This window comes from Lytechinus pictus, chromosome 3 (genome assembly GCF_037042905.1).
Source record: "Lytechinus pictus isolate F3 Inbred chromosome 3, Lp3.0, whole genome shotgun sequence".
Classification (NCBI taxonomy): domain Eukaryota; kingdom Metazoa; phylum Echinodermata; class Echinoidea; order Temnopleuroida; family Toxopneustidae; genus Lytechinus; species Lytechinus pictus.
This window is the reverse complement of record NC_087247.1, coordinates 57229712-57256208: the sequence shown is the minus strand read 5'-3', so window position 1 is coordinate 57256208 and position 26497 is coordinate 57229712. Positions and strand designations below refer to the sequence as shown.

The 26497-nt window shown below is 35.9% G+C and overlaps 1 protein-coding gene across 1 annotated transcript; it reads right to left on the bottom strand.

The window, feature by feature from the left end:
- Positions 1-445: 445 nt before the first annotated feature.
- LOC129256932 (cholinesterase 1-like) lies at positions 446-26328 on the bottom strand. Its single transcript, XM_054895158.2, has 10 exons — positions 26055-26328; positions 25115-25297; positions 20836-20995; positions 18370-18447; positions 17360-17478; positions 14394-14564; positions 12697-13139; positions 11254-11448; positions 10255-10436; positions 446-1588 (listed from the first exon to the last, which is right to left on the bottom strand). Exons 1-10 carry the CDS (start codon positions 26214-26216, stop codon positions 1473-1475), a joined length of 1809 nt encoding a protein of 602 aa, XP_054751133.1. The 5' UTR covers positions 26217-26328; the 3' UTR covers positions 446-1472.
- Between the last annotated feature and the right edge of the window lie 169 nt (positions 26329-26497).

Below are 26497 nucleotides of genomic sequence, written 5' to 3'. Positions count from 1 at the left end.
TGTACTCTTTTTATTATATTGATTTGGTTTCATTCATATTTCATGCAGTGTTGGCCTGCTCATTTTTATGGTGCTTTATAATCGGACACTCTTTACAACATAAAAATACAGTACTGTTTTAAACAAAATGAGTTGACAAGAGATGTAGAAAGTAAAGACATTGATAGCACTGCTTCATTTCCATTTTTTAATTAAAGTGTAAGGCTAAATAGGGACGTACAATTCATAACATTTACAGGAAGTGAGCAAAGCAAACTGTCTCTGACATTGTCATTTAAATTTATTATTTTTACATAAAATAAAACTTCTGTAACTTCACCCATCCTCTTCAACTCTTAGTCTACCCTGATTGACAAGCCCACATAATTAAAACAAGCAAACAAACAAAACTTCTCTTATTGTTTCATAAATGTATTTCTACTGTCTAATATATATATATATATATATATATATATATGATAGCAAATACGTACTGTAGACTGGTGGAATTTAGAACCATGTATGAATTTTGAAGGGAATAAAATGAGGACATCGGCAAAATTCTGAATACAGACATATAGTTTCATTGTAGGCCTACATTATGATATCAAAAGTCCATTTCAAATTTGAAAATGATGGCTGCTATGCTTCCTGGGATTTAATCAACCTCTGTTGAGAAACTGATATTGTTTTGAAATGCAACTAAATAGTCGGACTGACTACCGTGCTTTCAACTTTTGAGCCAATCAAAATTCCCTGATTTGAAGTATTAAAACAAAATCAAATTCCCTGATATTTCCCTATTATAACTGGAAAAAAGTTAAATAATCTACCCTGATTTCCCTGATGGGCTGGGAACCCTGTTAACTTAAGCACATGGTTCACATGAATAAACAAAATAATAACAACATAGTAATCAGAATAAGAGAGAGAAATGGAAAAGAATAGGTTCAACCACTCACGGAAGAAATTACGGGAGAAATTATTTCTGTTTAATTTGCTGCTTTGTTAGGATGTACTTTAATATCGTGGATTGTAGTACTGCATCTTGCAACATATTGAATTACCAGAATATAAAGCTGTAAGAAGTCAGTAAATTATCTGGACAAAGTATGACGTCGCACATGTTGACACTGTGGTCTTTCTCGAAATGTTGAAGTCTGGTGAAAAGGTAAAACTCATAAATCACTCACCACTTGTTCTAAAATATTACAGTAAAGATATAGACATCAGTTTTGCCTATAGTGAAATCAATATAGATAGTGAATGAAGGCTGTGAAGACAATTAAAGCTCAGAAGTCTAGTAAGTGTTTCAAATACAACAAAGATCCACATAATATTATATATAATTATTACCGACAGATTCCGTCAAGTTCAAATGATTAAACTAATCATTGAAACATCCCTCAGCAAGATATAAAAAGGTTGATGAATATGATCACACATGCATTTCACTTGTCCAGAGAGGCACATACGGTCCAAAATGAGTGTTTCTAATTGCATGTAGGTTGTTTTTTATATTCATCAAAGAGTTGTTGCCATTCTGTCATTTCATCCTTCCATCCATTATAACTCTCTCGCCATGCCTTCTCTTCATCGTCAATTGAATCTGAAATACAAGGGTCGATATGATGCTGCGATCATTATTAACATAGTACTTTTCTAAATGGTAGAACTTTAACTTTTGTTTTATATACAGTAACGTTGTCAGCATATCCTCGTAAAGTAATAAGAACCACTAAAGTTTCTTCTAAAAAAGGGGGGAATATAATGAGAGTCGGACACTTTTAATAGTAAATTATTTCATAAATTCTTTAAGATATCTGAACTAAAATTATATTATCAAATTCTTGTAAACATAACATTTCTCTAAAGTAACTTACAGGCAAAATTTGGGTTTGACTGAAATCATAGGCGTAAATCCGGTCCGAGCAGTGAGGGGGGGGGGGTGAAAGCAATATATTGACCTGAAAATGAAACATATTGGGGAAACCCCCACACCTAGGTCTATATGTATACGGGGGTATAAACGTGAACATAATCCATTTATCTTTCAGTTAAAGGCCTCTCACGATTTTTTTATTCAATGGCTATGATTGTAATGAATTTGTTGTGATATAAACTACCGAACAGTTAATATCCAAATGCGAGCGAGTGAGCAAATTTTCAGTAGTTCAAGACATGATGATCAAAATTGTCTTTCATGAGGTGTGATTATTGGATAATGCTGCGGCGAGTGAGCATAGGGATCTAGCAATTTTTCAGTAGGAAGAATCAAGAATGGTGCTCAAAAAACCTCTTTCAAGATTTATCACATCACGGGCTATTAGTCCAGTAGAAATTTTCTGAACCGGGAAAAGTTTTTAAGTACAAGGTTTTTTTATCGAATTGTGTTCTAGATAGGTTTTGAAGTAAATCTAGCTTGGTTGACACCTTGGCAACCTTGAACATTTTTGTAATTAGCCTAATTAGCCTAATCAAATAATTAGCATATGTTCAATATGTAGTATGTTGCCTATCCCATTCCAGAAAGCAAAAAAACTTGTATAATACAGCTTATCTAGGGTTTTCTATGACGAGGAATTAATCTATGACACCAACTTTTAATTTTGAGCAATTGAAATTAATGTAAATAGCTTAATTAGCATAATAGCCTCATTAGCTTATGCACAATATGTCACAGTTTACGAAAAATGCCTAATACATTTAGAAAAAATCAACTTCTCGGGGTTTTCTATGATGAGGAATCCACTTATGACAATAGATGTTGTTATTAGTTGTAATGTGTTTGATTTAATTAGCAAAAAGCACAATGAGCTAATTAGCATATTGATTATCCACCTAATTAGCGTATGTGCAATATATAGTATATTATTAATCATAACACAGTAAGTGATAAAATATTAATTATACACAAGTTTTTTTGGGGTTTTCTATGACAAGGAATCTATTCGTGACATCATATTTTACTTTCGAGAAATGCAATCATCGTTAATGTCAGCGTAATTTGCATAATTAGCTAATTAGCATATTTGCAATATACAATGTATGGGCTTCTTTTTCATTGTTTATCCACAAAGCCTGAAAATATGAATGATACAAGTTTTCTAGGGTTTTTAATGACGAAGAATTCATTTATAACACCATCGTGTATTGTAAATAACGCAATTATTGCAAACAGCATAATTAGCATAATTAGCATAATCAGCATACATGTATATGTGCAGTGTACAGACTTATTGTCATGAATCCAGAAAGCACGAAAACATAAATAAAAAGATACATCATTGTTAGAGATTTCTATGATGAGGAATATAGTTATGACACTGGATTTTATTTTTCAGTGATATAATCAGCAAAAGTATAATAGGTACTAATTATGCTAATTAGCATGAAGAGATAATTAGCATAATTATGTGGAACAACTGGATTGTTTGTATATGTTTTTAGAGAAAAAGCCTCAAATCATAAACTTTTCAATTTTTCTATGACGAAGAATTAATTTTTGACACTAGTTTTCATTTTCAAGTTTTGCAATAAAAAGACCCAGCATAATTAGCATACATGTAATTATATGATTAGCTGATTAGCATTACATGTATGTTGATTTTCATTTTGTCATTATCTAGAAATCTGGAAAATATAGCAATGCAACGTGTGAATAAATCCTGGTTACAGATAACAAATCCCTTTATAGGAAGATTATTATGATGTTGGCACTTAAGTAAATAATCTCGCGAGCACAATTAACATATTAAGAAGGCAATTTCCTAATGGTCTTTTCAATTTTTGTCTGGCAGAACAGAATAATGTACCGTAAGTAGGCAGTTACCGGTAATTTATCAAAGACATTAAGAAGTGGAATCGGTTGTCTGCGTGATGATTTTCCGGGTGTGGTGTACACATCATGGTGTATTTGTATAATGTTATTTTCTTTCAGTTTTTGGGTTTGGGCAGAAGTATTAAAAAGTTTTGTTTATAGATATGCTAATTAATGAAAGATCAAGGTATAATGCTCCTACTCAAGATAATTTATAATCGTTACCACAGTAATTTTACCTCGGCAAACCATGAGGGCAACGTGGAATTCAATCCAAGGTATCGTCATCTTCTGAGTCATTGTTGATGATTTCATCCTCTGCATCATATTCTGACTTGTTTGGATTGTGACAGTTCACTCCAGACTCACACTTGCAATATACCGAGCAAGACCATCTCTCGCGATGACAGCTGCAGTTGTACGTGCTACACGCCTTTCCTGCAGCTTTACATCAATTGCAGGATATGACATCAATTAGCTCCTTTGGTCCTGCGGGTCTTTTTGCGATGGCGGGGACTGGGATGCCATCTTTGACGTCCCATCCGAAATTTTTGAGATCGAGTCTAGGGGCCTCCTTTACATTTGCTGCCTTGCAGAGTATTACGGCATGATGTGCCCTTAGAACATGCAGAGAGAGATTTGCCTGTGTTGGCGGCAAAGCCATGACTTTCAGGGGCTTTCCACGTTTCCTGGTATACAAGTTGTCCCAGCAGGAAGGCCATACAATGCGCAGACGAAACTTTCCCCGGCCGCAATCAAATCAGAGTGACTGGCTTCAATTTCTCCCAAGGCAGTGGTAAGACCTTCGAATTCGCCATTCAGTAGAGTTTTTACTGCCGAAGGTTTACCTTTCCCAAAGAAGTAGGAGGTAGTATCTGAGCCTGTAAGGAAGTGCATGCCGAGAAGTTGGAGACTCTTTTGACCTAGCCTCTCACAGGTAGCATTTATTGACAAAACAACTCCTTGCCAGTTCTCCATCTGCACTGCTGAGGTAATGCCTGCCTTGTATACCCAATACACCAGTGAAACAAATATGTCAGTGTCATCACTTAGCACCCTTATCACTTTGTGGCCTTCACTTGCAGCTTGAAGTACATAAGATACAACAGTGACATCAGCTTCTTCGTGTTCAAAAAGGCAATCATTCTGACGGTCAATGGCTGTTTGATCTCCATAGTCAAACGTTGAGAAGAGAGCAGAAAGTTGTCTCTTATTGTTCTTATTCCTCATGACCGCTTCTCGGCAAGGCAGATCTGTCTGATGAGTAAGATTGTAATCAGTGGATCCTGCTCCACCACGGCGAATTCTTTCCTAGTCCTTTGGGGAAAGCTCTTTGTATTTGTCAAATACAAGAACTTTTCGGGAGTCATTGTACTTGTCAAGTCTCCTCCCCATGGATCCTGCCAGAACAGAAACATTGCCACCTACGGGCCACACAACATGAAATAACAGCTGTTGTGCGTCGATGATCACCACTTCAGGCGGAGATGGTTCAGTCTGTGATACGCTTAGCTTGTGAACAAGTGTTGATTTGGTTCCTTTTCGGAGGCATCCAAACTCATCAATTATAGATGGGGGCCGGAACAGCACAGAGTTCATACTCAAATATTGGCGCAAGTTCCATATGCCTTGTTTGGCCAAGTGTGATCAACCTCAGAAAGATTGTCTCCATGTCGTACACGGTAGAAGAGCCAACCTTGGTCCCCTTCTTCATCATCTCCATGGTCTTAACAGGGCTTGTTATGCTGGTGTGAAACTTTACAGGCAGATTTGAGACGAATGAGGCCTTCATTTGTCTTCCAATACTGAATGCTTCTTCAACATTGATTTCGGGTGAGGCAATTTGTCCTGTTACGATGTTGTACAAGCAGTCATTGTGGTCGTCGAGAGGATGAGAATGCTTGGCAAGCTCCTGTCTTACTGCTTCCCGATCTGCAGCATCGGTCTTTCTCCTGGAGTTGCTCTTTTCTTTATGCTTCAATCCCCTTTCAGTTTTACCTTCATCCTTCTTCATAGGGTTCTCAGGGAAGATGTAATGTGTCTGACATATATGCTGTGATGGGAAGGAGTCGATCCACTCTTTCACTTGTTCTTGTGAGAGGGTTACGCCTTTTAGTCCACCCTTGCCTATGCGTACAGCAGTTTGCTCTCCAAACTGATCTGAGGAAACAAAGTTCCATACTCCTGCTTGGTGTCTACATACAAATGCACCAGAAACCAATTCTACTTTGGCTTCAGCCGGTATCAGATGATTCATTTCTGTGATGTGTTGTGTGAGATATCGAGCATAGTGGAAGTGGCCAACAGCAAATAAGTATGGCAAGAGGTTCTCAATGGCCGCTAACTGCAAAAATAAACCCCCCTCTCGCTCTGCCCGTAGAAGGTGGTGAACAAGGAGTGTTGGTCTGATGAAATTTTCTACCCAATGCCTGCCAGTCGGGTGTGATGCTGATTTCTCCAGGTAGTCTTGGAGCTCCTCCATAGTTTTTCACCAGTGGAAAAGTAATCAGAAAGATTAGCCTCGCACGTCATTCGGAAAGCCCTTATTGCACGTACCCAACTCTTTCCACTCATGATCCCAGCAAGTCCTCCAAAAGAAGCAGATATGAGCACTTCAACACCCGAACCCTTGTTCAGCTTTCCAATGGCACCTAACGCTGACATGATGATGTGCATGACACCTGGTCGAAGAATAACATCTTCAAATTGTTTCATGTTATCCCATCTGATCTGTGAAGCAACGATGAAAAGCTGCATACCGGGAGACAAATGCGTGTATTTCATCCCAAGGTTCTTCATCGACCTCTACATGTAACTCATGCTTGTCAGCGCAGTATCTGGGTGTGATGGTGGAGCATCAACGACAGGGCCGAAAAGGTAGGTACTTGCTGGTTTCTCCTCAGCATCGGACATGCGAGCAATTTTAGTGTTGAAACCACTCCACTCCATACCTGGTACCTCACTACTATAGATTTGATTGAGCCACATCATATCCATCTCATTAGCAATGTCCAAGCTTTTCTTGCGAGCTTTGATCTCCGCATACGGGATTCCAATGTTCTTTGGTGAAGCTGGAGGTAGAACCTTAGTTGGTCCATTGTAGTGCTGAAGTGGTAAGCTTCCTGAGGAATTCTCTTATTTGCTGGCAGATATCTTTAGGCGTGGGATTATCAGTTTGCTTTCTCCCGGGCTAGCACGTCCTAAGTGTAATATACCTGCAGGATGGGACTGTTGAAATTCGTGTACCATGACATGTGTATTGCGTTGGCCATTTGGAGTACAGACCTGAAGATCTAGGTTATCAAACCATCCAAAGATCAAACCAACACTCCGATCAAGACCCATGAATTGATGAAGTACGTTGACATCATCTCCCGTCAGTTTTGCTGCTGACTTCCGGAAGCGTAGCACCTCATCATAGGACGCTACAAATCCATGTTCATGTAGAAGACGTATAAGGTCAGAACTACCATGACGGTGGTGCAACTTGACAGCAAGTCCTAATGTCGTCTGAATTCTGGTTGAGGTTACATGGCTCTGGATTGCTTGACTCAGACTTACTGCCTTCTTTGTGATTTCTCCATTTGAAATTAATTTTGACACAAACTTGAGTAACGTTGCGCTTGTACTCTCAATAGTCCTGGCTTTGGTAAATGTAGACAGACCATAGTTGGCACTGCTGTATTCAACATCCCTGGCCTCTGCTCGTACTTGTCTCACCATATCATCAATTTGATCGCTGTCATCTGCTTTCACCATCTTCAATGTGTTTCCGACAGTCTCTCTAAATCCAACAACTGAAGCACAACTATCAATTCGTATTATGACCCCATCATTTCCTAGACAGTTTATTAGGTTTGACAACACTGCCTTGCGACCTAGATCACCACCACATTGGATGTACAAATCATGAAGCTCAATAGAATTCCAAAGTCTTGATCTGTCATTATGCATATGAACCATTACTGCATTCAAGGCATCGTTATAAACACCTTCAGATACAGTAGATAACTTGGAATAAGTTGGTACATACATGAAACGATCATAACAGCGCTTGTGGTACTGTGCCTCTGCTGCTGGCAAGTCAATCACATTTCTGATGTGATATTTCAACCTGCGCGCTACATCATCACTTCTTTGATCAGCAATCTCCAGTATCACTTGTTGAAAAGATGGCTCACTTTGACGTTCGTTTATCATGCATTTGACAACACGGTCCCATCGCTTTGGATTTTTTTTGTCAAGTGGTACACACTCCTGTCCACAGAATATACAAGATGTTTTGAAATTAAATGATTTACTTGAGTCAGGACCGTTGAGATATTGATTTGTGTTTCGCGTTTTTCGAGGTGAAATTGTTTCAGCATCATCGAGTCTTCTTTTCTTTAAAACTCTGCCAATCTTGTCTTTCGATGTATATGTGCAAACAGTGCAATAACATGACTGATGGACGCTATACAGGGGTATATAAGTGCGTGCATAAGACTATCATTTTTCACTTGAAGGACTATCACGATGTTTGTTTTTTTCGATGGAAATACTGTAATGGCTTTACTGTGACGTAAACTACTAAATTACAGTTAGTATCCATTTGAAGCGAGCGAAGTGAGAGAGGAATTTTTCTATAGTTGGAAGACAGAATAATGACCAAATCGTCTTTCAAGGGAGTGTAATTATGGGAGAAATTGCGGCGGTGAGCGTAGTTAGCGAGCCTTGAAAAATTACTTCAGTCGTTTAAAATGATATGCATTAATTACAGAGGATGATATGAGTATATTATCAATAACGCAAACTTTAGAAGAATATGAACAGGAATTATATAAACAGGAAAATAGGATAAAACTCATTTTTCCACTGGTTAAAGGTGGGATGAGAATAAAAACAAAAATGGGATCATGATTATTGGGAATAATGTTGCCATACGAAATGATCATAGGCCATCACAGGCCACAACCCCGGGCCACAACTTCCAAAAACGTGGAAATATAACAATGACGCATATAAAGAGGAAAGATTTCGAACAATTAAGCTTTAAGATTATATTGAGAGATGATGCAACATTCCAATTTTTTTAACAGTATTCCTTTTTGAAATATTTATTACATTGTTGTGTTAATTAATGAGATTTAAAGTCCCTTATAAATAGATAAAACCGTAAAGCTGAGTGTTTCATTAACGGCGTTGATTTGATCAATGTCATCAGTAACTCATCATACACTTTTATTCTACAAGTTAAAACTTGTAGAATACGGTAGGCCATATATAATATATATAACATATATATATATATGTATATATATATATATTTATATATATATATATATATATACTTATATATACATATTTTTTTTACAAAATTCCCCACTTCCCCAAAGATACCAGATGACCCCCCCCCCCCCCATTATTTACGAAAGTGTATTTAAAAGATGTTTTATTCGTTTATTATCAAACTTATAAGTCATCGGAATCACATATTCATAAATGGACTTATTATAACTAATCCCCATGATGCAGCGGATATAAACTTTGCGATAAGCTAAACGTAGGGATTTGTCACGGCCAAATTCTTGTAACAATATATTGAGCGCGGGACTGGAGCGACCGCGCGATGAATTTTGCATTTTAAGAATGCAAGATTAGGCCAATTTAAGCACTTTGACTGCATTAAAAGATGAACCCACACATTAGCGGTAGAATTAACCATTTGATGATTAAACAATATTTTTCTCTATCTTGAAAAGTGAGGGGTGATTGCACATGCCATCCCTCTCTCCGAAAAGTGAGGGGATGTATTCCCCCATCCCCCGGATTTGCGACCGTGACTGAAACGTAATAAAATTTAGAAAGAAGATTTGACTTCAAGAAGAAAACAAAGATTAATTTCAAGTTCTTGATTAAACAACATGGTGTTGACTAGCTTCATGAGTCTAATTCTGTTTACAATTATGATAAATTATTGAATATATAACTTTATATTGTAAGGATATATATAAAATAATTTTAATGATTAATTTTATTAAACCATAAGAATGATACATTCTCATTTCTTATAGCATGAATTAATTTGTGTAAACCAAATATTTTGTGGCCAAATTTATGACATACATAACCATAGGAAGTTAAAATTCGTGATAAATAGCAAGATAAACGTCGTCGATATGAATATCAAACTCTGTAAATGCAAAGGAGCTAATCTGGTCCCTCATTACGCTCCTCTCAGAGTGATATGAGGTACCAGTCTTTATGGAGTGAGGTTTCCGTCTTTCAAGAGTGAATTTTCACGTCTTTAGGAGTGAAAGCTAAAAACAGATTCACACTTTCACTCCTAAAAAGGTGAAAACTCACTCTTGAAAGACTAAAATATCGCTTCATCACGACTGGTCCCCCATCTCACTCTGGGATGAGAGTGATTAGGGACCAGATTAGCTCCTTGGCATTTACAGATAAAGTCTTACTTGAAAAAACTTGAAGTTTTGGAACATATTCATTCCAGAAATGACACTGCCGAGCCCTAATAGCTCTTCCTTGGCCTAACTGGAGGGATATCTCCTTGTGGTTCAGTTCGGGGATTGTATACAAAGGCCAGAAATCCTCTCCTTCTCCTTCTTCACCATCCAAACTTGACTTGCTGGGATTTCTACATATTGTTGTGAATTTAAATTTTATTAAATAAAAGATAAAATGGTACCACCAGAATGCCTATACTGAACTATATATGAGATTTTACCATAATCATCAATGGATAAACTTGACTTCATGCAGTCAATGTAATATTGAGCAAATGAATAAAGCCTCGACTATAAACGCTCCCCATAACTGCAAGTATGTCTAATAATAAATGCCCTTTCCCAACCATTTAATATTCTACAAGCCCTATGATACGCATAAAGTGTCCCTTTACTTTCATTCAATTTTGTTAGTTAACATTTTCTTTATGAAATAAAGGTTGAATAGTAAGCATAAATAATCGACATTATTCATGGGTCTATATGTGTCACACAAGTCAAAATTTAAGATATCCTTAAAATGAATTTAATATCTAGGCCTATTTCAAAATACATAAATAAGAATGATATTATTTAGACTTAACACAACGCAGACCACTTTCTCCCTTCTTCCCTTTCTTCATCTGTTTCTTTTTATACCTCTCCCCTTTTCACTACTTGAAAACTCTGGGGATAGTCACCTCTACATACCCCCCCCCCCCCAATGGTATATAGTGCCATGTCTGATATATACAAAGCTAAAATAAACTTATATTTTGTTCTAAAACATTAGATGATTATACACTGATAAAAATTACATATTTCTTTGGGTCACTGGTGGTTGTGAATTGTTTAATTTTGAATAAGAGTGATCGATGTTGCTATAATCTGTTTATCGATTCACTGATAGATTCAATCTATATAGACAGAATCTATATACCGACACAGAGTTTTGTATAGGTGTCTTACCCTGATTTGGCAAAGTTTGTCCAGAATTTCATCATCTTTACAGAGAGTGCCTTTTCTTCGTCTGTTAAGGTATGACCCATGATGTCTTTAAGTTCTTCAATGAATGGATAACCAAAGACAAAGGTCAGATCTTCCCCGTGACCAGCTCCAATCCAAGGTATATCAGGAATGATATCACCGTACTTGTATATGGAACTGAAAATAACAAATATAGAAATCTCATCCCCATAAAATGGCATTAATAATATTTACAATTTTCAAAAGTATACAAAAAAGGAAAACTGGAGCAAACGATAGACAAGATTGTATTTAAACTTGAATATAGGGAAAATCCAAAACTATGTCTATTGTCCACTCATAAATGGATAGAAGATAACATGAACACCTAATCAAAACAGAATAACTCAATGATCAGTCGAAATACGTATAATAAATTTTTTTTTAAATGCAATGATCGATAGTATAAATACATGTTAAATTTTAATCTCGATATCTTATTGTAAACACTAATCAAATTTTCAAAGAGGGTGCTGGTTTTTTCGCAAGCAAATAGCCCCCATAAAAAAAAGATTATCACTCCAAAATGAAGAGGGATTCGGTCTGAAAAAAGTATGATAAACAAGGGGGGAGGGATTTCGCTCCCAAAATGAAGGATATTTTGGGATTTCTACACAACTTGACTTCCATGTGTGCTGCCTATGGTGTACCCAGCATCCCAGTATCCCCATGTCATTAGATTAATTGGGAAAATAGACACAAATAATAGAATAATTGTCATAATTCTAGTAAAAGTTGTCCGATATATTTCACTAGTAAATTTTACGTGGGAACGTTCGGCTTATTCTTGTCAAATATCCAACTCATATGTTAATCTTGAAAAATCCATGAAAAGGCCAAGATAGTGATTCAAAAACTTTTAAAAAATGATACATGTAAAGACTTCATCTCAAAAAGTAAACTGTGATCAATAAAGATAATAAACCGAGTTCTCTTCACTCTTTTTCTGTATTTTGTTTCAAAATATCCCTTTTTTGAATAGGGGAGTAACTTTTTTTATTTTTGTTCTTGAAAATTCGAATGTGTCTTCAAAAATACACAAGAGCCAGTTTATCCTTGATTTTCTATGGCAATTACCGTTGGATTGTAAAATCATAACTTTGATGTAACGAGGCCCAGAACTCTTGGGGGTGTTTCAAAAAGTTGTTGGCATATAGAGATATATACGATCTTACGTATACGCAAGCTCCCGAAGGGAAGTTGTCGGCACTGACTTAATTGATAGTGCTGATAATTCCAGTGAAATCCTTGGTTTTGATTGGCTAAGAAGCACTGGCATCTGAATGTTACTATGGAATCTGCGGGGGAAAACTGTCAGAGGAAGAAATTTTCAGTGCCGACAACTTTCATGAACGATCGTCAACTCAGTGTGCCTAAAATACTTACTCAGTAGGATCGTGTGTCATGTAATACTTATAGACAGTGCCACCAGCTTGTGCATGCTTCCTCATCACCATATCAGATGAACAAGCGAAATCAAAATCACCACTAAAATCAACCATTGATCGAAAGTAATCAGCAGTAGGGTCATCAGCCATTGTCCAGTCTATGTACTCTTGGAACACGGCATCATTGACGATCTCATCGTTGCGTTCATAAATAATCATGAGAGATCGAACGTAAATTTCGAAGTATGTACGGTTAATATGAGGTGCTATCGGACTACCGAAGGACTCGGGAATGACTTGTAAAACATACAATGTTCCTTCATCTTTATTAAATCCTATCATGATTGGTACGTTAGCAAAGTCTCCTTTCTCATACAGATTAGTTGGGGTATCATCTAGGAAGACTCCATCTAAAGTCACTGGATATGTTTGCCCGTAAACCTGAAAAAAAATATCGATGGAAAAACAAAGAATTTTGTAGGATTATTTCATTTTTAATTCAAACGTTTTTTTTATACAGAATCTATCTCTAAATTTTGAATAATTATAAGAATTGACTATTTTTGTTCTGCTCTATCCTTTATTCACTTTCCACTGCCACCTTCATTAATTCCTACTCTTCCTTTCTTTTTTTTTTCATTCAAGCAATGAAATAATGATTACTGAATTTTAATTGAAGGAATATTATTATGTACAAGATAGATTGTCAAACTTGAAGTGCTGGAAATATATAGAGTCATCGTTGAAAGACTTTTTATGTTTCGGACGAAATCTATAAAAGAAAATAATAAAAATATAATTGGGAAAAATAGACACCAATAATTGAATAATTTACCTGTAAGTTAAATTTGATTAATGAAATTTTACCCCATCGTTAGCTGATGATATCCTTATATCATGACATGTATTTTGAAGTATAACGCTTTTATTTAGATGATAAAGCTAATGCGATAGAGGAGCCATCGAAAGAAGGGATATTTTACTTACTAAAATTCTACAAAGCTATATAAATTTGTATATTATTGTCATTCAAGAAATACAATATGATAATTGAATTTTGACTAAATGAATGTTATCGTGAACATGAACCAATAATTTTGCATGCAGCATGTTCAGTGTTTCAATAACCATTAAACTGCGTTGATAAAGGGAAAGTAATTTCCAACTCTCGAATTTCCGACAGAGTGAAGAGCCGAAATCTCACACGTATTCTTCACAATAAATGATGTCTTGATATAATATATATCTACGTTTTTGCTTGCAAATAAAGTTATTAATGAGGCATTCATAAAAGCTCGCCTTATCTGTTTGAAATTTGCTATACATGTATAATAAAGTTATGACATGGTATGACAGCTGTGCATTCACCATTCTTGTTGACTCTGATACATGTTGGTATTTAGAATTGTTCATATCAACGTACTTATGTCAACGTAAGATTCATCCTTATACAACCATCGGACCACTTTTATTCAAAGAAGTTAACATCTCCATTTGAAACGGAATTTCTTGTTTTATACATTAACTTGATGATAACATCAAATCTAAAGGCGATCAGCATTGGGTTGAAAGAGGGCAGTAAAAGAAAAATGATATGCATGGTAAAGCACTTCTATAAATAAAGTGTCTTTTTCAGGGTTATACAAGCTTAAAACCTATATTCTATCAGTCAATAATGATTGGTTTGGAACATACCTGGTCAGCGGCTTGGCCTAGGGCTATAGGATCCACATCCCTTAAACAAGAGACCAAAGAAGCAGAAGATGTTACATCATCACAACCCATTGATCTTCCAAGATCTTGAGAATTCTCAATCTCTTCTGAAGGATCGTTTTTGAATGACCAGGGATTAAATACTGTTCCACTCTGTAAATAATATATCACAGAAATATGAATAAACGTCTGTCTTAGAAAGTAAATTCGCTTATACAACATCATACTATTATAAACTGATCAGCTATAAAATGTTGAAAATCTAAACAGCGATATTCAATCTATAATTGCTGGAAAGTATAACACTTGCTTAAATTTATAAAACATTATTTTGTTCGAACTTTAATTGAAATCTCAAAGACCAAAAACAAATTCAAACCAGATTCGCATAAAATAATTTTTGTTTAATTTTGCTTTTACTGTGTACTTTGGAAACAAATTGACTGCATTATTGATGAACAGAAAGTATAGACCTTTACCCATATTTCATATATCATTTATTCTGGAATATTTGGAGAGTCGTATTGTACATGTATATTAGTTATTAAGTGATCAAAACAAATTTGACATTAAAAAATTATAGCAAATCCCCTCAATTTGTTATTTTTTGCGTCTCCATTTTCCATGTAATCTTTCATAGTAATTCTAATCCAAATACAACTATTTATTTTTTACAATATTTCGTTTCCATTATTTGTCTTATGTTATTCATCGAAGTTATAGGGCCTACTAATTCGGGAAATTTGAATGAATATTGAAATATTGCCACATGTGGCGGTGCCAGGTAAAAATGGCAGAGGTAATAATGGCAGAGGTAAAAATGGCAGAGGTAAAAATGGCAGAGGTAATAATGGCAGAGTTAATAATGGCAGAGGTAACAATGGCACAGGTAATAATGGCAAAGGTAAAAATGGCAGAGGCAATAATGGCAGAGGTAATAATGGCGAAAAGGTAAAAATGGCAGAGGTAATAATGGCAGAGGTAAAAATGGCAAAGGTAAAAATGGCAGAGGTAAAAATGGCAAAGGTAAAAATGGCAGAGGTAATAATGGCAGAGGTAAAATGGTAAAGGAAAAAATGGCAAAAGTAAAAATGGCAGAGGTAATAATGGCACAAGGTGTTAGAAAAACAGAAGATTTTATAGAAGAAAAATTAAAAACAGATTTCACAGAAAGAAATAACCCAATTATAAATTGTTATAACAGGAAAAATGTTTTACAATTTTTATAGAATTTTGCAGAACAGGTCTGTTCTAAAAAAAGGGGAAAACAGTTTTATTAGAATAAATCCGTAAAGTTACACACATCAAATACCAATTTTCTGTAATTTAAAACAAATGCATGTAAAATAATACAGTGCTGTAAGATTATAGGTATTCTCGAGACTTTGCTGCAGGAATTGTTGTTTTTGTTTTTTTTAAGAAGAAATTTTCTCAACCGTGTAAAAATGGCGGAGTTAAAAATGACAAAGGTTAAAGAAGGCAGAGGCAAAAATGAAAGAGATGTCGGGTGCTGGTTTGTTAGAAAGCCAAGAAAAAAAAGCTTTCACTCCAAAATGAAAGCGGATTTTGTTCGGAAGGGGGAAAAATGACCAAATAAATGAAGTTCATTTAGGTCAGGAAAAAAATACAACAAAAAATAATAACAATTAGAAAATAAACAAAGTTATTTCTTTTATCCAAAAATATCGCAGATTTGTGTCAAATTTCTACATTTTAGCATACCAATCTAATTTCCAGGGGTGCTGCTTATATGGTGTACAAATTACCCAACAGCATTCCCGCTCCCAATGGTTATGCTCATCAAGGCGTTTATATTCAATATCATATTGGATGCAGTGGTAAAGGTCTAGGGTCTCCTTTTATTCAAAGAATCTGAACGAGACCCTCGATCGACCCCAAATTGGTTTACCCGGCAAAACAAGATTATTATTGATTTTCATAAGTTACAAATTCAGTGCCAAACCCGGGAATGCATGCTTATTGTCATTCAAATGTTTAAAAAGAATACACTCTAAAAAATATTAGGTAAAAGTGCTCCATGAGGGTAATCATGTGTTCAACCACCATTGGGCATTTCTTTGGGGCATTTTTATTTATCCAGTGTGATGACAATTTTGCCCATTCTAAAGTAATTGCTGCTTATATTTTTAACCTTACTGGACATTATGCTTCCCGCATTGGGTAAAATACTGCCCAAAATTGGTTGGACATATAATTACCCTCGTGGTGGTAAAAATTTTACCCAATATTTTTTACAGTGTATTACAGACCCGGATTACAGACGACATACAAAATATTTAACCACAATCGTTCGTGACAGTCTCAACGTCTAAGTTTTCCCCTCTATATTCTTTATGTTTTCCCCGCTCCAAAACCCTCTCTGTCTCTCCACCTCTCTCATGTCTACTCTTCCTCCTTTTTTATCGGTAAACCTGGCAAAGCTTTATAGATCAAAAGAACCAGCCAGATGAAAAAAGGAACGTTATAAAAAGATGAATGAGAACAGTGCAGTTTCATTTTGCTTCTGGTAAATTGAATGAAAAAAAATTTGTCCTTTGATTTCTTTTTAAAAGCCCTCACGGTACACCTCCACCGAATTCGTAAATAGCATTGTTAGGAAGACACAATGATATGATGAAATGTCTTACCATGACATGCACTTTTTATTTAATCTATATATGCGGGGGCTTTTTTTGTGTGCAATTTATTGCATGTGGGTTTAAGACTGGTCAAAAATACCTGTCATTTTTACTTCTGCCATATTTACCTCTCCCATTATAACCCCTGCCATTTTTACCTCTGCCATTATTACCTCCGCCATTTTTACACCGAACCCATGTGGCACCCTCAAAAGTATATTTATGGAATAATCTAGAACCGTGAGTGAAGCATTTTGTATTCTCTTAATTGATTTAAGAGATGTGGTTGAATAAGTCTTTACTACAAACCTGATAAATGGCTTGACTGAAGTATGGTCGACTGAGTTTGGAAAGTACATGAAATCCGACGCTAGCTGCTCCAGCACTCTCTCCGAATATTGTGATTCGGTCTTTGTCACCTCCAAACGCTGAAAACACATTGAAGAATATTAATGTTACATCATTATATCAATGCAATGTTATATCCCAGTCACATCGACAAAAATAAATCTCGACAAACCAAAGCTATCACTTTACTTCCGATGAAAACTATCGGTCGATTTGGAGTTGGTTTCTTTGGAGTAGCATTAGTTGGATGGAATATATGACTTTCCGTCATGTATCACACGGCGTTCCGCAAGGGTCCGTCCTCGGTCCCTTGCTCTTCCTTCTGTATATTGATGTGTATTTAATTGTATCATGGTGGTGCCCCACCCACAATTTTTTTAAATAAAAACTTCCAGGGGCTCTAAATCCCATGTTTTTATCAAATTTGTATATTCCTGTATTTTATGATTGATTGATTGAAATAAATTTTGAATCGAAATTGAATTGAATTAACACATTATTATGACGGTTGGTTGTGGATTCAGGAATATAACCACGAATTGAATAACAGTTCTCACAAGAATTAAATTTCATTCCATGAAATGTTCCTAAAATTACACCCACGTGCCTTGTGTACCACTACACTGTAAAAAAAATTGGGTAAAATTTCAACCAGCACGAGGGTAATTATGTGTCCAACCAATTTGGGGAAGTATTTTACCCAATGCGGGAAGCATATTGTCCTGTATATAAGGTTAAAATATAAGCAGTAATTACTTTAGAATGGGCAAATTTTTTATCACACTGGATAAATAAAAATGCCCCAAAGAAATGCCCAAAGTTGGTTGGACACATACTGTAATTAGCCTCATGAAGCATTTTTACCTAATATTTTTTAGAGTGTATACATCAGATAAAGACCTCACGAGTTAAATACATAAGTCATGAATAAGCATAAACACATAATATTTATTTAAGTAGTGTGCTCTTACATTCGATGTTATTATAAATCCATTCCAGAGCAGCAACTTGGTCCAACATCCCTATGTTACCAGGAGCTTCAGAATCCCCTTTGGAGAGAAAAAATATCAGGCTACTAATTATTACAAGAATTTATACACTCTTAAAATATTGGGCAACATACTTTCCACACAACAATTGGTTAAAAATCAAATTAAACCAAAAATGAGTGCTTTGGGTGAAAACTACACAGTATTGGTTGAGGACTACCCAATGTTGGATAATTTTTTTAACCAATTGTTATATGTGGACAGTATGTTGCCCAACATTTAAGAGTGTGTGCAATAATCTAAATACATGTTACGGACAGCTAACTATAATAAATTTTTAAGGTTCGGGTACTTGAACATGATTATGATGAACAAGAGTGCAACGAGGGGCGGCGCCAATGTATTTTGAAGGGGGAGCAAAATAATCTCAACTTGACGTAATTTTTCCTCGATGAAATCACAGGGTTGTGCCAAGATTTGAATAGGGTTCTACCACCCAGCCTTCTCTTTCAATAGTCTTTTATCTTCTTTGTCTTTCATCTCCCCATATTCTTTTCTTGTCGTTGTTTTTAAAATAGTTTTAATACATTACTTGCACATCACGAGGGGGTCGCAAATCACCACTTTCCTTGGTCGTCACCCGTAAGGCCCCCATTCCACAGAACGGAGACCGTTGAAAGACCACTGAAAGACTTAAAATTGGTGAGGTCTTACAGCGGTCTTCAAGATCACTGAAATTTGTCATCTCTGTGGAATGGCTCAGAATTAGACCCCTCAAAGAACTCTGAAAGACTCATGGATATCCCTTGTCTTACTGGTCTTAGACTAGTCCTATAGAGATCTTTCAATGGTCTTTCAGAGATCTTTTATGCAACAAGTGATCTTTCAGAATTCTTTCCATGGACTTTGCCTGGTCTTTCAACGGTCTTTCAATGATCTTTCAATGATCTCTCATGAGTCTTACAGTGATCTCCGCAAAAATCTTGAGAGACTGCCGAAAGATCATTAAAAGACTATGAAGACCTTTGAAAGTTCATCGAAAGACTGCTGAAAGACCGCTGAAAGACCACTGAAAGACCATTTTCTTGTAAGAAAAAGATTAAATACTTAGGTGTCATGCTCGATCCGGGCTTGACTTGGTGCGAACATATTACTAATATCGTTTGTAAAATATCTCGGGCAATAGGTTGTGTAAGGCGGATTAAGCACTTACTGTCCTTTGATATTATGAAGAAGCTGTACTTTTCTATGGTTTTACCTTACATTGATTACTGTATTACATCTTGGGGAAGCAGTGCAAAAATACATTTAGATAAGATACAAAAACTTCAAAATAAATATGCCAGAATGCTTTTGAAAAAAGATTATAATACATCACAAATGTCTTTGTTGCAGTCACTGAAGTGGCAATCAGTAGATCAGCGTATAAAATATCAGTATTGTGTTCTTGTATATAAAATAATGAATGATTTAGTTCAAAATTATTTAAAACCTTTAGTATGTAAACGGCCCGTGAAATACAGGACACGGTATTCTTTACGATGCCCCCTTCAGCTTCCCAAAGCTAGAATTGAACATAAAAGAAAATCTTTCGCATATGTCGGACCCAAATTATTTAATGCACTTCCTTCAAATTTACAAGTTTGTACCTCCTTGTTAGTTTTTAAAAAATTATGCAAAGCCTTTCATACGAATTGATAAAGAGCGAAATTATATTCCTTTGATTTACAATGCTATGTATGTTTAAATTGTCACTTCCCACTCTATATTTTGGTGTTAATTGTTTCTGATGTTAGATATTTTGTATTTTGTATTTTTGATGTTGTTTGTTGTTGTTGTTCATAGTTATCTTGACATGTATTTTAAACTGCAGGGCGCCTTTGTAAAGCAGTTTTAAGAACTGAACAGGCCTACCCTGCAGTATAAAATAAATAAAACAAAATAAATAAATAAATAAGACCGTTGTAAGACTGTTTTGAACCGTTTCAAAAAGTTTTGGAGCCCATGGAGACCACGAAGACCGCTAAAAGATTGGTCAGGACTTGTGTAAGACCTCAAAGACCATTGTAGGTTCATTGAGAGACCTCTGTAAGATCGACCAAAATTCATGGTCTTTGAAAGGTCTTTCAGCGGTCTTGCTCTCTGTGGAATGGCCCCTTGAATGGCAACTGTGCAGGCTGTTTAGATAAGGAAACTTATTCAATTTCTGGATTGAGATTGAATTGTCCATACATTTTTTTTTATTCAAGGAATCGAGTATCCATCAACATGGAGCGACAATGAAGTTTGTACATGTTAATTCAAGATGGCCAAGTGCTGTTTTTTAAGGATGATAATGTGATCATTTCATCGAATAAGCATTATAGAAGAACTTTAGCTTGAAACATTTCTATCAAGGTTAAAAGAAAAACTACTAATAGGTGACCTTACTGAGATCCACAAACCTACCAGTTGTCAAATGTGCAAAGATTGCCAGTCTGTAGTTGATAGAAACCATGATAACATCACCAACAGCAACCAATGGAACTCCATAGTAACTGTATGTCATTGCTGAACCAGTAACAAACCCTCCTCCATGAATCCATACCATCACAGGTATACCAGAGGGCTGTAGATAAAGTTACAATTTTATGCAATTTATTGCCAATGATATTAAACATTAAGATTTCAATTTTTATATAAATAATAATAATAACATTCCGCATTTATATAACGCTTAAGGACGTTCCACAGTTAAAGTGAAATCCATGTCATTTTCACCAAACTTTGCACATAGATACTTTAGAACCTTAATATTCGAAATATGCAAAAATTAACATAGGTCCATGTACTTGATTTTATGCTATAGAGCTTCAAAGTTCACCCAAATTGATGTTCTTAAGAATTGCGCATTCAAAAGAATTTGGCATTTTTAGACCGCCCAAGATTACTACAGTGAGTTTAAACCTCTATTACTCAGTCAAAATACATGAAAAAGTCATCAAATTTCGCAAATGAGTTAATAATTGTATCGTTAGAATGGAGAATTTATTTATAGTGCTATTTGTTTGCAATTTTAAGTTTAAGAGCACTGTCAGTTCTTAAGAATGGCGTAAAATATAACAAAATCCCAATCTGAAAAATGTAAAATTTCAATAACAAACTACAAACGTACAATAAATGCTGCACTTTATTCAAAATCCATGTCATTTTCACCAAAATTTGCAGAGTTGTAGAGGAAGGTATACCTAAGAGGTACAAACATTAAAAAATAGGGGTTCATGTGCTTGTTTTTAAACTATCAGCATTTTTATTAGAGCAAATGTGCTTTTTAAAACACCAAAAATGCGCCGAATGCTTAGTATCTATGTAAAGAAAAATTCAAAACCACTCTACCATTTATTCAAACTCGGGGTAATATTCGTGATTCTTGGCAGCACTGCAGAGTAAAGTATTTTGAAATTGTAGAGAATATTTTTGTGAATGGTTCATGGAATAATTCCATTTTTTAGCTTCCTGAAATAACGCATCGGATCTGCAGTTAAAGTGCAGAAGATGAGAAATATCAGCTCATACCCGCAGCTAATTAATCACCTGTTCATCCATTGTGACGTCAGCGCGCAGAGTGTAAACTATGCGCAGATCATAATGCGCACAAACATAACTGTGGAACGTCCTTAATACATCGGAACGACGTCTCTAAGCGCTTTACAGACATATTATTACCCCGGTCATCGGATCCTTGCATGCCCGAATACAATGTATGCACCTTCTCCACTCCCTGGGGAGCATTCCAAGAAGAGTTCCAAGACTCAATTGCTAGGCATAATACATATAGGCTTTCACATCCTACCGGGTACCCATTTAACACCTGGGTGGAGAGTGGCAAAGTGTGGATTAACGCCTTGCCAAAGGACGCTAGGCCATGGTGGGATTCGAACACACGACCCTCTGATTACAAGGCGAGAGTCAGAACCGCTACACCACGACGCTTCCATTCAATGCAATTATATCTTTTTTTATCTCAAAGCAACTAAATCACAACTGGATTACCCCAAATATATACAGTATGTTGTTAAAAACAGCTTGAATGTTGTCAGTACATGTAACATAACATTAATTGAGGAAGTTTTATATCGCCTGTACTATACACTGAATTAACACACAGCTTTTTTTAGTAAATGCAATATTAATTGAAACTATTTCATTATATTATTTAGAACAGGCATTACATAAGTTCGATGCAAAACAAATTGTAGGGAATCTAAGTACCATGATATACGCATTTTTATAGCTGTCTTTATATCATTAATTTGTAGTACTTGGATTTGTTTTTAATGATGTTTGTTCAAGAGGGGAATAAGTGAAATAAACTGCAAAATAATAATGGTGATTCGTATCGGACTCACCAAAACGTATTTTGAATGACAATTCAATTCATTCCATGGTGTATTTCAAAAGATGCATTGCATATATATAATTTTAAAAAGTCTCAAATATTTAGCTGTATTTTGACAATTGGCATTTAGAATATTCAGTTTTATTCACAATATACTACTTAGGAGGCTTGTTATAATCACTCGGGTCGCGTTCGCGTTCGAAATCACTCGGGTCGCGTTCGAAATCACTCGGGTTTTGGATTTTTGGCGATTTTTTTTATTTCGATGCGATTTTTTTTTTCTAACGGTGTCTTTAATGGGACAAACACGCTGGGAAAATAAAATGAAATTCAAATTCTAGTTTCGTTTTAAGCCGGCAAGTGCCTTAAATAAAAGGCACTCGCCTACTGCTTAACATAACAAACAAGCAAATAAGCCATGTGGCTCAACTATCCTAGAATACATCCAGACTTCTACTGTTTTTATACGAGGACTCCGAGTCGGAACTTGCCATATCTGCCACATCGATATTACATCGTCATTCCCATGTACGGACATGTATGCCTGCATGCAATGGCCCCAAGGCGGGACCCGGCCACGGTCGGACACGGCGTGCATCGGTAGCATGGAGCAAGGTAACGTGAGTCCAGCCGAGTTAGATCCCACGTTACAGTGCCAGTCAGTCTGCAGCTCGTCCGAAAGTATTTTATTCAGCGGTATGCATAGCCAGCCATCCGTGGTTTAATGCATATATACGTAATTAGACCAAAAGCTCCGGCCTCCAGTCTGTAATGTTCGTTGTTCCGCTGAACTCCATTAGCTCCACTCATCAATACAGAGACCGAAGTTCTAGCTCGATCTGTACAGGGACTCAATGGCCATATGTTTATGCATTAAGTTCCAATAAAACGGGGAAGTGAAGTTGTGCGACAGCCGAAGCAATTAGTTAATGTTTTTCCCCTTTTAAGTTTATTTTCTCTTTTTTTGGTGCATTTTAGGACAAAACGGAATAATAATATTTATTTGATACAGTTCTTTCTATATATTTTTATGAAATAAAGACAAAAATCGATGAGCGCCGTCTGGGGGATTTTGCATTGTTAACCCCGTAATGATGGTTGCACCATAGCGAGCCGTCTGTGTACGAGGAGAAATAAAAATGTTAAAAAACTCGAAACAGACGGCTGCCAGCTGTCTAATACGTAATGAGCTTTGAGGACAATCTTTCCGATAGGCGTTTTAAAATTCTGCTCTTAACTATTGTCCATTTCTCATAAAATTTGTCTTATTTTATAGATAAAATGGCCATATCATGTTTTAAGTAACTGGAGACCTAAAAAATTCCCTACCTAAATTCTCGAAACATTGCATTAGGTGATGTGCTTAATTGATCTTCTTTGTGCTCGCGTGCCAAACGTATACGTTGAGCTGAACGGGGATCAGTCTCCCTCTCTGTCTCTCCTACCTTTCCGAAATTAAAACGGTCCTTCGATCGGACATAGTTATTTAGACGCAGGACAAATAATGCTCTGACAACCAACTAACTTTTCGTCAGCATCAGTAAAAATGTGAATGGGCTTTTAAAAACTAATACTAAAACTGATCTAAAATTGATCTTAGATCGATTTTAAAATTGATTTTGGAAATCGATTTTAAATTAATTTTAAAATCGTAATTGTACCTGTTCTGATTAACCGATTTTAAAATCGGCTCCCGATTTTACCCGATTTTACCACAATCGGCGCGATCACCTGCCAATCTTCGATTATGCCCCTTGAAGGAAAAATCGGATATAAAATATCGGCGTAGATCTAGTTACAGTGTGTGATCGTTCAGAACATATTTCAAGATTTTTTTGAGGTGCTAGCTATTTAGAGGTCGCATTAATCAGGGAGAAAGACGCAGTATTATCTCTGACGATGTTTACGAGGATAGATATCTTCTCTTCAACCTCGTGGTGATAGCGGACGCCGCCGTGAACTTTTAAAGGTCGTATTACTGACGGACATCACTGCACTACTCTCTTACCTCCTTTATGATGATAGACACTTCTCTTCAACCTCGTGGTGATAGCGGACCCCGCTTCTTTTATATTTGTTCTTGGTTATCAAAAGTTAATTTCTGAAGATAGTAATAAATTGATTTGAAAACGTTAGCTCCCCAAAGCATTTTAATAACATGTTCCGAATCATCGCGCGTGCTTGCGACTTCTATTACATTTTAATTGCACTTGCGCCTTTAAGATGATGCAAAATCGCCAAAAATCCAAAACCCGAGTGATTTCGAACGCGACCCGAGTGATTTCGAACGCGAACGCGACCCGAGTGATTATAATAAGCCACTTAGGATACATGAAAGAAGAAACATACCTTTGGACTCGGTGTATATACATTTAGATAGAGACAATCTTCTGATGTTATTGGGTAATAGAGGGAGTTTGAGGGATCTTGTTGACACGCTGGTGAGAATTCAGTTGCATTTCGTTCTCCTGACCATGACGTCATAGGTTCTGGAGGAGAGAACCTTCGCGGAGGACTTGCAAAAGGTACACCCTAAATATAAACAATAATTATTACACTTTTTAACATTTTATTTAAATCTGTAGATAAAGATAAGGTACATCTAACGAATATACTCAATCACCCATTTTGTGTCTCCGATGAAACATTGGCCTAAGAGAAAAAAAAATTGTTTTGAAATTTTTAATTTTGATCAAACTACTTTATAAAAACAGTGCATGTAGCACTAGAAAATGTAAGATTGAAGGAAAATTTGATGTTTTTGTTATATTTTTATTGGTATATATGGTATCAATGCTGCGGAACACAAAGGCATCCCTGTATGATCTGGAGTAAACATGACACTATATAGCAAAGCCTTCTATTCGAGAATTTTAATTACAGTATCACAAGTGGTCCACGTATCATCCACAGGCGGCATATATGTAATCAATTATTGTGACATCATTCATTTAAGAGATGATTTATTTTGATACTATAACCCATGATTTTTGTGGCGAAAATAGTCATACTAAATAGACATTTCACAATATCAAAGACTGGAATTCTACACGAAGGGATATGTGTTCGAATAGTAAAAAACCCCCAACTATGTTGTGTATTATTGTAATATACTTTTAGAAATGTCCATATATACGTGTGAAAATATATAGTCTAGTATTTTGTCATTAATTTGAGTCATTGATGATAATAACCGGAAATATGTTTTGGGAGTTAAATCAGTGCATGGTAGTCAATGTCGAAATACCTTATAATGTATGATTCTGAACTTTGATGTAGACCTACTTACCAGAAACATATCTATATTCTTGGTGACATTGATGAACTGATTCTCACTAAATTCCACTGTCTTCCCGACCAATGTTCCTTCATTGACTGTCACACGAGGACTTTCTCCTTTTATCGCGACGATTAATGCTAATAAAATGATGGAAAGAAACCTCATTTTCATTCGAGTTTTCGGAATGATTCATTGACGAACATAGAATAAAATACGTACATAAAACCCCACTGAGGTACATTGAATTCTTCCGTATATAGGATTTAAGGGACTGTCTGTGTGCACAGTATGTTTACATTGCTCACCGAGCGTGCAAGCAAACTAGGTTTCTTTAAAGGACAAGTCCACCCCAACAAAAAGTTGATTTGAATAACAAGAGAAAAATCCAACAAGCATAACACTGAAAATTTCATTAAAATCGGATGGAAAATAACAAAGTTATATGACATTTT